The following is a 13,380-nucleotide window of genomic DNA, read 5'->3' on the forward strand; positions in this document are numbered from 1 at the left end:
AAAATAACATACCCTCCCCACAGGGTTATTGTGAAGAATAGAAATAACGTATGAAACACAGTACCTGACCTAGAGGTCCCTGACCGATCACTCAGGGAAAATCTTCATGCTGACGAGCCTTCACGCATGCCCCTGTCTCTTCCTGTCTAGGCTGTTTCCAACATTAACACACTTCTGGACAAAGCTGATCGAGTGTATCACCAGCTGATGGGACATCGGCCACAGCTGGAGAACCTGCTCTGCAAAGTGAACGAGGCAGCTCCTGAAAAGCCGCAGGTAGTCCAAAGCTGGAGGGACATTTGGAGAGGGTTCTGGATCAGAAGCAGAAGACTAGCCCCTGGGTGAGGCCATCTCATGGTGGAAGGCTGACAGCTTCCCTCTTGGTTGCAGGATGACTCGGGGACGGCTGGGGGCATCAGTTCCACCTCAGCCAGTGTGAACCGGTACATCCTGCAGTTGGCTCAGGAGTACTGTGGAGACTGCAAGAACTCTTTCGATGAACTCTCCAAAATCATCCAGGTAGAGAAACGGGAGCAGCTGGACAGTGTGCTTTGTCGTGTGTTATCGATGTCGTTTCCAAAGCAGTTCTTTGCTCTCCCCCAGCAGCTCAGCTCCGGGGGTGCCCTTGCCCAGCCGCATAGCTTCTCACCCACAGCGGTTTTGGGTGCTCGGTAGAGAGCTGAGTTCATTCCGGAAAACAGAATAACGGAGATTATTATAGATGTGTTTTTCTTGACCATTCACAGCCCATCTTTTAGTAGAGGGGTTAACTGGTTTTAAAAAAATAAGATGCCAAGATTTTGTTCCTGATTTTTCTGATAGACATGTTTGCAGGCTTGAAGGGGTAGGGCACACCAACTCCAGTCAACCAGGGTGGGCCATACGGTGGATGGCATGTTACAGACCCCACCCCCATGGGAGGGAAGGCTAGCCGCAGACAAGAGGAGCCAGGGTCCTTGTCCCTTAAGTTGCTGGTGTGCCATCTTTGCTACACGTGCCTACGTTCCTGACTTTGTTCTTTATGAGACAGTGTTACGTGGGAGTTAAGGGCGTGGGCCTGTGATCAGAGGCTGAGTTCTAACTCTGTCACTTACTTTGGTCAAGCCAACCCCTCCCTCTAAGCTTGTTTCCTCCTCTATAAAGTGGGGATAAAGTATCTAACTGGTAAGGTTATCAAGAGGGCTAAATTAGATAATGCATGTAAAGTGTTTTTTCAAACCAAAGCTGATTTCTAGTTAACTTCCTCTTTTTCTTTATTTTAATTGCTGATTTCTTTCTCCTTTGTCTTTTTTTTTTCCTTAGAAAGTTTTTGCTTCACGCAAAGAGTTGCTGGAATACGACCTGCAGCAGAGGGAAGCAGCCACCAAGTCATCTCGGACCTCCGTGCAGCCCACCTTCACTGCCAGCCAGTACCGCGCCTTGTCCGTCCTGGGCTGTGGCCACACATCCTCCACCAAGTGCTACGGCTGCGCCTCGGCCGTCACAGAGCACTGTATCACCCTGCTCCGGGCCCTGGCCACCAACCCCGCCCTGAGGCACATCCTCGTCTCCCAGGGCCTCATCAGGGAGCTCTTTGATTATAATCTTCGCAGAGGCTCTGCGGCCATGCGGGAGGAGGTCCGCCAGCTCATGTGCCTCCTGACCCGGTCAGAGCTTGCGCCGTGGTGACGGGGGCCGGTCATGCCTGCTCGTGCTTTGGTGGGGGCGGCAGCGGTGCTGGGAGCACCAGAGGGTGCACGGAACCGTGCTTCTCCCTGCCAAACAGCTTCGCTAGCTTATAATAGAGAAAAAAAATGGGAAGAGGTCCTGGGTATAGCTGAACAAACTTGGGGAGCATTTGAAGCCCGGGTTTCCGTGTAGATAGTATGTTTGGCTTGTACTTGGTTGGTACCAGTGGGGTTTCCTGAGGAAGCGGTTTCTGAGTTTTGGTGAGGGAGGAGAAGGGTGCAGCGGGGCACTTGGACTCAAGACTCACACAGAAGAAGACAGTTGGAGCAGTGGAGCCTAGGGATTAAGAGCTTGGATCTGGATCAGAAAGACCCAGTATCGGATATTTTGTTCTGTGTGCCTTGGACACATTTCTTAACTTCTCTGAGCCTAAGGTTTCCTTATCTGAGAAATACTGACAGTGGCAAATACCTTAAAGTCTTGTGGTGAGGATAGACTAACATAATTCATGCAAGTAATAACTCATATTTGTGGAGTACTTAGTCTCTGCTCATACAGTACCCACAGCTGGATTTGGATTATTTACTGAGTATGTTGCATAAGTTCTGGAACGTGTTAGCCGGTTGGTAAGTATTACTTGCTGTATTATTTATTCACTCATCTAACAAATATTTACTGAGCATCTGCTGAATGCTGGGCCCCGTTCTAAACTCTGAGGGTACAGTGGTAGATGAAACAAAGTCCCCGCACTCACGGAGCTTACGTTCTAGAGGGGAGGAGGGCAGTAAACAGGTAATTACACGGTACAGTGTCAGGAGATTAGATGTGACGAGCGGTACAGCTGGGATGGCAACTCTGATTGTGGGTGGGGTTGCTGCAGAGGATAAAGTGGTCAAGGACGATCTCTGAGGGGTGATACTTGAGCAGAGCCCTGTGTGAGGTGAGGGGGCAAGTCACTCAGATACTGAAGGCGCGGGCTACACACAGAGGAAATGGCAAGTGTCAGGAGGAGAGGCAGGGGTGTGCCCGGGGTGTGAGGGGCGGGGGAGCCCTTGTGCATGGAGTGAAGGATACCAGTGGGGGAACAAAGGGGAGGGGATTTAGTGAGAGATCGCCAGGGCCCTGATCCTGTAGGGTCTCGTAGGCCATTATAAGGACTTGGATTTTATTCAAGACACGTTGGGAAGCAAGAAAGGGATGTGACACAATTCGTGGGGTTTTTTTATTATTAAGATATACATTATTACAAAGGGACATAGATGGGAAATGTGGATGCCTTGTGGGAAATGAAGTGAAGGCAGTTGGCGAAGATGAGGAAAGAGTTGTGGCCAAGGCTGAGAGTGGACACCTAGATAGATTCTGGAGACTGACACACCAGGCAGTGTCTGGGGGCTGTGCAGCCTGGGATGTGGGCTGGGGAGAAAATCCCCCGTGTCTCAGTGCTGCTCTGTTCTCAGTCGGCGTCTCCTCCCAGGAAAGGCGGCTGGGGCGTGCCCTTTTTATTACATAGCGGGGTTTTGTGGGGCTAGTGTGTCTTCTTGCCCCTGGGAAGGCTGGGTAGCCCTAGACATTGATTTCCTTTTCTCTGGGCTCCTTCAAGTGCAAGGGAGGGACACAGCCAATGGTGAATAACAGGACTCCTTTCTCTGCTTCCCTAGGGACAATCCAGAGGCCACCCAGCAAATGAACGACCTGATTATTGGCAAAGTCTCCACAGCCCTGAAGGGCCACTGGGCCAACCCTGACCTGGTGAGCAGGCTGGCCGTCTCCTCGCTCTCTGCCTTCACCCGCTCGGCTTCCTCCCCGCTGGCCTCGTTTGCAGACGAGGGGGAGGGAGGGGGCGGCACGTTTGCAGAGCTCGTGTCCCACAAAGACTTTCCCAGGTCAGAGTCAGCCTCCGAGAGAAGAGAAATGAGTGGTTGGCCCTGTGGAGGGTCTCCATCTCTCCACTGTCTCTCTGATGGTCCACCTGTGACCAGACGTTCTAATGCCGAGTCCCTGGATCTGGGCATGGACGTGAGCCCTAGTCCTGGGATTGACCCTGCAGACCCTCCTCTACTCATGTCTCTTCCTGTTGGCCTTCTAGGCAAGTAGCCTTCAGTATGAAATGCTGTTGCTGACAGACTCTATCTCGAAGGAGGACAGCTGCTGGGAGCTCCGCTTACGCTGTGGTGAGTTTGGGGGGACGTCTGGTTAGCAGCTCGCCAGAGAAAGGAGAGGAGGCTTCAGGGCGCAGTCCTAGGCGCAGGGCGGGTGAGGGCAGGGGAAGCTGTGCTTGGGCAGCCTTGCCGCGGCAGGCGTGATGTGCTCTGTGATCACGTGTGACTCTGCCTTTCCTTCCTCTGCCCAGCACTCAGCCTTTTCCTCATGGCCGTGAACATTAAGACTCCCGTGGTGGTCGAGAACATCACCCTCATGTGCCTGCGGATCTTGCAGAAGCTGATTAAACCGCCTGCTCCCACCAGCAAGAAGAACAAGGTCCGGGGCCGAGAGGGAGGGCGGGGTGCAGGCCCCGGCCAGCACCTGACCTGCCTCTAAAGGCCTCTGCTCACCTGAACTCGCTCTCCCTGGGCGGTACCGATGCTTCCTTTGCGGCAGTTCAGCAGAGATGGGTTGGGGTTTTTGAGAAGGAAGGTTTCTCAGAGGGAACTCAAGAGAAAAACAAACACAGAAATACAAACGCATAGAACAAAGTGGTTAGCCGTGGAGGACTGCCTCTTTCTCCGGTCCCGTCAGATGACTCGCAGCTCCCAGAGGACACAGTGTTCTTTCCTACCCCCGTGCCTTTGTACATGCAGTTTTGCGCAGTGGTGGAAGTCCTGGGCTCTGAGGCAGACCTCTTGATTTCAAATCCCAGCTCTTCCATTCACTAGCACTGTGACTTGGGCACGTTATTTAACTTAGGTTGCTTGGTTACCCCATCTATGAAATGGGAATACAGTTTCCACCTGAAGTGTTGGGAAGAATAAATGACTTAATGCAGATCAAGTGCTCAGAGCAGTGCCTGGCCCATGTTAATCCTTAATAACCGTTACTTGTGGCTGTATGGTGTCTCCTCTGCCTGGAATGCTCCCCTTCATTTTGTCAGCTGCTCCTTCAATTAACCAGTTCTCTGCTAGGCTGGCTATGAGCTCCTCGAATCCAGGGATTGTCTTACTGAGATGTTTTTATGTCCAGTGCATAGCGTGGTATCTAGCATTATAATAGCCACTCAGCAAATCATTGTTAAGTGAATGAATAAAGCCAAGTTTTTAATCCTAAAATGGCCTAGCCACAGATGAACTTGCTTACACCAGTCAGGCCGTAATTCTTTCCCTCGGCCGTGCCTGAGGCCGTCAGTGCCTCTTATCCACCTTTGTAGTCCTTGGGCCATTCTCCTTCCTGCTCCATCCTGATGGAATCCCTTGGTGGGAAACGAAGTCTTCATTGTAGGATTCTGAGTAGTAAGCAGTAGGGAGGAAGCTGGGCAATGAACAGTTTACTCTGTTTCCGTTCCCTGGTCTGCCCGGACAGTCCTCAGAAAAGACCCCCCTTCCTTCCCTTTGATGAAGGTTTACTTCGCCTCAGAGCTAAGTCTCAGCAAATAAAAATTGGTTCTTGATTGAAAAGAGGAACCTCATCCCCACGTAACTGTCATTTTTCCCACAGTGTGAGGTAAAAGATTTCCACAGGGTTCTTGCTCTCTGAGCACTGAAGCCTCACATTTTGCTTAGTTTTAGCCTAAAGAGAGCAGCAGTTCTCAAAGTTTGGCTCATAGATCCCTGGGTGTTCCCAAGACTCCCAGGGAATCTGTGAGGTCAACATTGCTTTCATAATTACCCTAAGACGTGATTTGCCCTCTTCACTGTTTCGTGGCGTTTGTGCTGATGGTGCCAAGTCAGTGATGGTGAGGCCACTGGAGGCTTAGCACGAAGAGGCTGTGGGCCCAGCTCCACTCAGAGCCGTGCTCTTCCCTGCCGTGCACTTTCCCTCTAGAGTGTCCTTGATGAAGCATTGCAGGTTAATTTTAGTAAATCTTGACTCCTGAGTGCTAATCTTTTTTTTTAAATGACTTTAAAAATTTTATTTATTTAATTTATTTATTTATGGCTGTGTTGGCCAAGTCTTCGTTGCTGCGTGCAGGCTTCCTCTAGTTGTGGCGAGTGGGGGCTACTCTTCGTTGTGGTGCGCGGGCTTCTCATTGTGGTGGCTTCTCTTGTTGCGGAGCATGGGCTCTAGTCACGTGGGCTTCGGTAGTTGTGGCTCGCGGGCTCTAGAGTGCAGGCTCAGTAGTTGTGGCGCCCGGGCTTCGTTGCTCCGCGGCATGTGGGATCTTCCCGGACCAGGGCTCGAACCCGTGTCCCCTGCATTGTCAGGCGGATTCTTAACCACTGTACCACCAGGGAAGCCCAGCTAATCTTTTTAATATTCAGCAAGACGATGTGCGAGGCCCAGAGACAGTGCCCTGGCGCACTGCAGCGCCGCGGTTGTCCTGGGGAAAAGCACTTGTGTGACTGCGCTGCAAGCTGAACCAGTTGCTTTTTTCATGGAACCCCGTTTGTGCTTGAAAGGAGGGCTGATGGGCAAATTGTGGTTGTTCAGAATCGGGTGTTTGGTAGACATTTTCTTATAAAGTGAATAAAGTGAGCTTGTCGCTTGAAGAGGAATTGACGTAACTTGGTGAACCAGTATTTTCCAAATGACCAGTACGTTACCGAATCATGTGAGAGTAAACGATGAATTTTAGTGGAATGGAATATGAAACATTTATTGATTGGTTTCAGATTCCTCATTCTAGCCAGTCTTTAAGAACCTATAATTTGTTAAATTTTGGTTTAGTATCAAAGAAAAAATCCACAATTAATTGAAAAACCTATTAAAATATTCTTTTTTCCAACTAAATATCTGTGTGAGTAGTACTTCACCTCAAACAACATATCACAACAGTTTGAACTCAGAAGCAGGTATAAGAATCCAGCTGTCTTATTAAGGCAGTCTTTAAACAGTTTCAAAAATATAAAGCAGTGCCACTCCTTTCTCTAGATTATTTTTGTTTTGGAAAATATAAAAAATGTTATTTAGGTTGCCAGGTAATGGATTTATTCTTACTTTTAAATGAATTAATAAATATTTTAAGAATTGCTGAACCTTAATTTTTAATAGGTACATATTGATGGAGAGAGCTACACACACAAGAACTCTTTGGTGTCAGTAATTTTTTTTTTTTTTTTTTTTTGCGGTACGCGGGCCTCCCACTGCTGTGGCCTCTCCCGTTGCGGAGCACAGGCTCTGGACGCGCAGGCTCAGCGGCCATGGCTCACGGGCCCAGCCGCTCTGTGGCACGTGGGATCTTCCCGGACCGGGGCACGAACCCATGTCCCCTGCGTCGGCAGGCGGACTCTCAACCACTGCGCCACCAGGGAAGCCCTGGAGTCAGTAATTTTTAAGAGTAATGGGATCCTGAGGTCAAAAAGTTTGAGAACCCAGAGTCCTGGGGCTCTGCTGTGTAGGCTCCTTGGGATTAGTTATGGCTCTTTAAATTCTGGAGGCTGCTTAGTGACCCCTTGAAGATTTATGTTTGGGAAACTACAAATCAGCCTTGGGATAGGAATTAGTATATGTGGCTATAAGACTGTCCGCAGGAAGCCAGTTACACCTTATCCTGCACAGTCAAAAATCAGTGACCCTAAGCTCAGCATGGAGTTGCTACTGCTAAATTAGATCAAAATGCTTTAAAGAAACATATAGGGGGCATAAAAGATATGAATGTTGATCCTTCAACATTCTTGCCTTTGCATATGTCCCCTTGGGGTGCCAGTGCTATTGTATTGCAGCTGTGGCTCAGATGTGCCCTCAAGCTCTCTCACCTTGTCCGCTTTCCTCCTGCAGGATGTTCCTGTGGAGGCCCTTACCACAGTTAAGCCATACTGCAATGAGATCCATGCCCAGGCTCAGCTCTGGCTCAAGAGAGACCCCAAGGCATCCTATGAAGCCTGGAAGAAGTGTCTTCCCATCAGAGGTGTGTCTGTCTCTTCAAGACTTGAGAAATCGGTCATTCCTACCCCATCCCAGCAGCCCCACAATCCCCCCCTTTCTGTCCCTTTCTTCTCCTCACGTCTCCCTGCACCCCTTTGCCTGCCAGGGATCGATGGCAACGGGAAGTCCCCCAGCAAATCAGAGCTCCACCATCTCTATTTGACTGAGAAGTACGTGTGGCGGTGGAAGCAGTTCCTGAGTCGTCGGGGGAAGAGGACCTCCCCCTTGGATCTCAAGCTGGGCCACAACAACTGGCTGCGGCAAGTGAGTGAGCGTCCCCTGGGCCCCTCGCCCTGCTGCGCTGGCCTCAGATCCCGAGCAGGGTGTTTCTACTCCTCCCCGCTTGTCTGCTCTGCTTTCTCTTCTTTCTCTTTGTTATTATTGCTTCCTTTCGCATAGGTAGAGGTTCTCGGTTGCCACCGCCAGCGTGGTGGACTGGCCGAAACAGAACTCTTTCCGCCTTCTCATCAAGCTCGTGATCTCTGGTCTCCTCCCTGACCACTGAACGGACCTGAGCCTCAGTGCCTGTACTCCCCTTTCTCCTTCCACCTTTCATATCTTCTGCTGTCCTCTTCCTCTTTCCAGCTAATGTTCTTAAAGATTAAAGTAATTATATTTTAGAGAATTCATTTGTCCATTGGTTCATAACATAAATAACTGGTTTACATTAAATGTTAAGTGTTCACCGTGTAGCTGTCCCCCAAATAGAATTATAGATGTCTTTGCTAAGGAGAATTCCTGCTTGTCTTTTTTCCTACTTCAGTCATCTTGGGTACATTCTCCAAAGTAGTTGATAGAGAAAATCTCCATGAAGCAGGTGGCTCTTAGGCAGCCTCTTTACCAGCCTGCAGCAGTCTGATCTTGTGTTAGCTGGTGATTTTTACCTTTAACCTTTCCTAGAGAGGTACTCAGAGGACTTCCTCTGGATGGGTGGCAGTTGACTGTGCCCTGCGGGGCCTGATGAGAGGCTGTTAGTTGAGCCGGGGCTTCTGTCCATACCCCACAGGTGCTCTTTACTCCCGCGACGCAGGCTGCACGGCAGGCAGCCTGTACCATCGTGGAAGCTCTGGCCACCATTCCCAGCCGCAAGCAGCAGGTCCTCGACCTCCTCACCAGGTACCGTTTGAGAGTGGGATGGGCAGGGTGGTTGGACTTCATCTCGAGCCCTTCCCGCTTTCCCAGGGGAATCCACAGATCAGGGTGACTGGAGGCGCACCTGTGCTCTGTAACCGTCTCATTCCTTGTAGAAGATCACAGAAACAAAAAAGTTCTAAAAAGCTGGATTGTAGTGATAGTGCAATTGTAGTGGTAGCGGTGGTGGTGGTGGTAATAGAGCAGCAGAATTTCAGCAGCTAGTATTTTTTGAGATCTTACGAGCTTATAAATGCTTGGCATGCACTGTCTCATTTAATCCTTATCTGGGCTTAAAGTGGTTAATTAACTTGTCTGCTGGAAGGCAAGATTTGAATCCAGGCAGTCTAATTCCAAAGCCCACATTATTGGCCACTAAACTCTGGTAAACTTACCTTGTGAGTGACTCAGTCACAGCCATACTCGTGCTGCCCCAATAACCGCCATTCATATTTTGGTGCTTTATTGTTCCAAACGCGTATAGTTTGTTGCACTGCATTCCCTGTTGTGTGCTCTTGAGCTTTCCCCAAGTGTGGGGAGTTCCCGAGTGGGGAGTTTGGGGTTTTCTCGCCCCACCCCCTTCCTTCCATGGAAGAGGGAGTGAAGGACAGCAGAGCCATGAAAGATGGAAGAAACAAAGAGGAGCTGTTAGGACTGTTGCAGCTGTTTGAGTTCTCTCTCAGTGCCTGTCTCTCCATGGCAGTTACCTGGACGAGTTGAGCATAGCCGGGGAGTGTGCCGCCGAGTACCTGGCGCTCTACCAGAAGCTCATCACTTCAGCTCACTGGAAAGTCTACCTGGCAGCTCGAGGAGTCCTGCCCTACGTGGGCAACCTCATCACCAAGGTACCTCCGTCTCACCCAGCCCAGCAGAGCCCCTTTCCCTAGCTCTGCTTTCGTTGTCCCCTTTCTCTGCGTGAACTTTGTGGTGTTCTTTTATACCAAGAAGAAACATTTGTTGAAAATGCAGGCATACCTTGCCTTATTGCACTTTGCAGGCGATTGCGGGTTTTTGATAAATTGAAGGTTTGGGGCAACGCTGCATCAAGTAAGACTATCAGCGCCATTTTTCCAACAACATTATTTTTAAATTAAGGTATAGACATTGTTTTCTTAGACATAAGCTATTGCACACTTAATAGATTACAGTCGAGTGCAGACATGAGTTTTATATTCATGGGAAAAAACAAACAAATTTGTGTGACTCGCTTTATTGCAGTAATCGCTTTATTGCAGTGGTCTGGAACTGAACCTGCAGTATTTCTGAGATCTGCGTGTGGTACTTCTGTGACTTCATTGTGTTCATCATGAGGTTATGCAGTCTGTTGGGGTCACTTTGACTGTTCTCCATTTTTAAGCAGTCCCTTAACGTCATTGCAACTGTCCTTGGCTTCTTGGAAAGGAGCTCTGCAAAGTTCTGCAAATGCTCTCTCAGCTTGAGAGAGCATTAGAATAAGAAGATGGTGCTGCCAGTTCCTGGACCAGTGGTGGGGTGGACCAGTGTCGTTGGCAGTGCTGTCACACTAACTGTGCTTATTGTCCTGTTTAGGAAATAGCCCGCTTGTTGGCCCTGGAGGAGGCCACCCTGAGCACTGATCTGCAGCAGGGCTATGCCCTCAAGAGTCTCACAGGTAGAGAGAGCCTCCCAGCCCTTCCTTTAGGGCACCCTGGGTATAGTTTGGGGACTGACCCTTAGTTCCTTGGATGCTGTGGTTGACTCTCTTCTCTCTCATGTTGACCACACTGCACTTTTAAGGTCTGCATTTTTCTCCTCAGGGATGGCTTTACGTTTTTGTTTTTTTTTGTTGTTGTTTGTTTTTTTTTTTTTTTTTTTTTTTTTTTTTTTTTGCGGTACGCGGGCCTCTCACTGCTGTGGCCTCTCCCGTTGCGGAGCACAGGCTCCGGACGCGCAGGCTCAGCGGCCATGGCTCACGGGCCTAGCCGCTCTGTGGCACGTGGGATCTTCCCGGACCGGGGCACGAACCCGTGTCCCCTGCGTCGGCAGGCGGACTCTCAACCACTGCGCCACCAGGGAAGCCCTCTCCTCAGGGATGGTCTTTGAGCATCTGTTGGCTATTGACCAGTTCACATCATTGAGCATGCCCCATGCCAAGCACAAAGATAGTGTTTCCCTGCTTTTGAGTTGCTCGTCATCTTTTGAGGATGAATTAAGCCTTCTTTGCTTAATTCTCATTCAGAACTCTTGTAGCAACTTTTTCCTGTCCCCACAGGCCTTCTTTCCTCCTTCGTGGAGGTGGAATCCATCAAAAGGCACTTTAAAAGTCGCTTGGTGGGTACTGTGCTGAATGGATACCTGTGCTTGCGGAAGCTGGTGGTGCAGAGGACCAAGCTGATTGACGAGACCCAGGACATGCTGCTGGAGATGCTGGAGGACATGACCACAGGTAGCACCACCCAGCAGCCTGCAGCCCGAGATTCCCATGTCCCTTCTGGCTCCACTTAGGTACACTGGTCTGATTTCCCCAACTTCCTCAGAGCCAGAACAGGGGCAGCAAACATCTCACATTCAAGGAAAGAAGGAGAAGAAATTTCTCTTGAGACAGTTGGTTCTTGGGGTTGTAAAATTCCAGAGCTGGCCTCAGTCATTTGGGACTTATTTTATACTGGCTGCACCACGTAGCTTGTGGGATCTTAGTTCCCCGACCAGGGATCGAACCCGTGCCCCCCGCAGTGGAAGCACAGAGTCCTAACCACTGGACCGCAAGGGAGTTCCCAGCTTGGACTTTTTATATTGAGCTCATAGTGTGGGACGAGGTCAGAAGTTCTCATGTTGGTGTCTTTCACTGGTTCTGGAAGATTCTCAGCCATCATCTCTTCAGTTGCCTCTGCTGTCTTCTTTCTCCTTGTCCTTGTGGAGCTCCACTCTCACTCTGTCATCCCTGTGTCTTCCTTTCTCTTTCATAGTGTCCATCTCATTGTATCTTTATGCTGATTTTGGATAATGTCATCCATCCTGTACCGTGTCATTCAGTTCATTAATTTTTTCTTCACTCTGTTATCTTTTTAATCTACCCATTGAATTCTTGCAGTTCTGTGTAGACTTTATAGTCTCTGGTTTTTTACTGACATTTCCTTCTCCTTTTATAATCTTTCAGCATAGCAAACTTATCTCTGTGTCTGATGACTCTAAAATTTGAAGTATTTATTGATCTAATTCTGTTGTTTGTTTTTCTGGCTCTTGCTTATGGTGCCTTAAATCTTTTTGCATTTTGTGATGTTTTTGACTGTGAGCACGTGTTTTGAGGGTTTATCTGTGGAAATTCTTCAGGACCTGAGTCAAAGGTGAGTTTTTCCAGAGAAGATTTGTAACCGCTTCTGTGAGGCATCTCAGCGTACAGCCATCCCGGGGCCGCCTTCAACAAAGTTCTGACCTTAGATTTTTCAGACCTCCTAGATAGTTTGAGCCACAAACCCCTGTGAGGAACAGCTTGTCATGAGTTCTTGGAGGAGATTTTTCCCCCCTCTACTCAGTGCCGCATTTTGAGGGAAGACAATGTCCTTTCATTGATTTGCTTGGGGGAAAGGGAGAGTTATTTTTAGTTGACCCTTATACCAAGGATGTAGCTCTTTTGGGGTACCAGATTTACATGTATGTATATAGCGGGGTGGTTCCTGCCAGATTCTCCACCTGGGCAGATTTGTGGCTTTGTATCCAGCTCTCAGATCCTGGCAGGTTATTGAAATGAAAGCTCACGGCAAAAATTCGCCTCTGTGCTTTGCTAACTTCCCTGGGTTCCCAATTTTTCTTAATTTTGGGGCTGTGGCTTTCTTTGCTAGTGTGGCAGTTCACTGATACCTTTTTATTCAATATTTTAAATTGTTTTTAAGTGGAGGAGTGGAAAGTAGGTCAGGGGACATAGTCTGCTGTATTGCCAGACATGGAGGTCCTTCTGGTGCCATTTTCAGCTGTCTTGCTGAGCTGGTTTGTGACCTTGGCAACTGGACCCTTTTCAAGAGCGTTATTACAGCACTTGCATATATGACTTGAAGTTTATCCTTTCATTTATAGAAGGCGATCTTCTTAACCTTTTAGAATGAAACTGAAAACTATAACTTCCTTTTGATTTGACTGGAATGCAGTTAGGATCATTATTTGACATTTTTGGGTACCTGTTTTGGGCAAGAGGATGCAAGGTTATAATTCCCAGAGGGAGCAAGACGTGTACGCAACTAACTGTGATGCTCTGTGTTGACTTGGGTATTAAGGCTTTCAAATGGAATGTGGTCTGAGTATAAGAATCAGTCAGCTTCAGGTTTCCAGTTGAAATACTGATATTGCCACATAGGACATTGAAAGACTTGCTAGGCAGAAAGAATCTGTCAGTGACGGAACTTCATTTAAAGTCTCATCTTAGTTTCCGTGTGTGAAGCTCTTTCCTAACTGACTTGGCCACACTGATTTCTGGTAGGTACAGAATCGGAAACCAAGGCTTTCATGGCCGTGTGCATTGAGACAGCCAAGCGCTACAATCTGGATGACTACCGGACTCCTGTCTTCATCTTTGAGAGGCTCTGCAGCATCATCTATCCTGTAAGCATAAGCAGT

The 13,380-nt window shown here is 48.8% G+C and overlaps 1 protein-coding gene across 5 annotated transcripts in view; it reads left to right on the forward strand.

Annotated features, from left to right (window-relative positions):
* The window catches only part of UBR4 (ubiquitin protein ligase E3 component n-recognin 4), a 127,605-nt gene that overhangs the window by 87,080 nt on the left and 27,145 nt on the right, over positions 1–13,380 (forward strand). For all 5 annotated transcript variants that reach the window (XM_022552048.2, XM_089899902.1, XM_089899913.1 and 2 more), the window contains 13 exons: positions 151–276; positions 391–519; positions 1,303–1,646; positions 3,327–3,417; positions 3,755–3,839; positions 4,019–4,146; positions 7,537–7,666; positions 7,790–7,947; positions 8,690–8,799; positions 9,518–9,659; positions 10,363–10,444; positions 11,045–11,218; positions 13,244–13,365. In XM_022552048.2, coding sequence (XP_022407756.2) covers positions 151–276; positions 391–519; positions 1,303–1,646; positions 3,327–3,417; positions 3,755–3,839; positions 4,019–4,146; positions 7,537–7,666; positions 7,790–7,947; positions 8,690–8,799; positions 9,518–9,659; positions 10,363–10,444; positions 11,045–11,218; positions 13,244–13,365 — 1,821 coding nt within the window. The remainder of the gene's footprint in view (positions 1–150; positions 277–390; positions 520–1,302; positions 1,647–3,326; positions 3,418–3,754; positions 3,840–4,018; positions 4,147–7,536; positions 7,667–7,789; positions 7,948–8,689; positions 8,800–9,517; positions 9,660–10,362; positions 10,445–11,044; positions 11,219–13,243; positions 13,366–13,380) is intronic.

Source organism: Delphinapterus leucas, chromosome 1 (assembly GCF_059928025.1).
Source record: "Delphinapterus leucas isolate spDelLeu-1000000601 "Yukka" chromosome 1, BTC_Dleu_Yukka2, whole genome shotgun sequence".
Taxonomy (NCBI): Eukaryota; Metazoa; Chordata; class Mammalia; order Artiodactyla; family Monodontidae; genus Delphinapterus; species Delphinapterus leucas.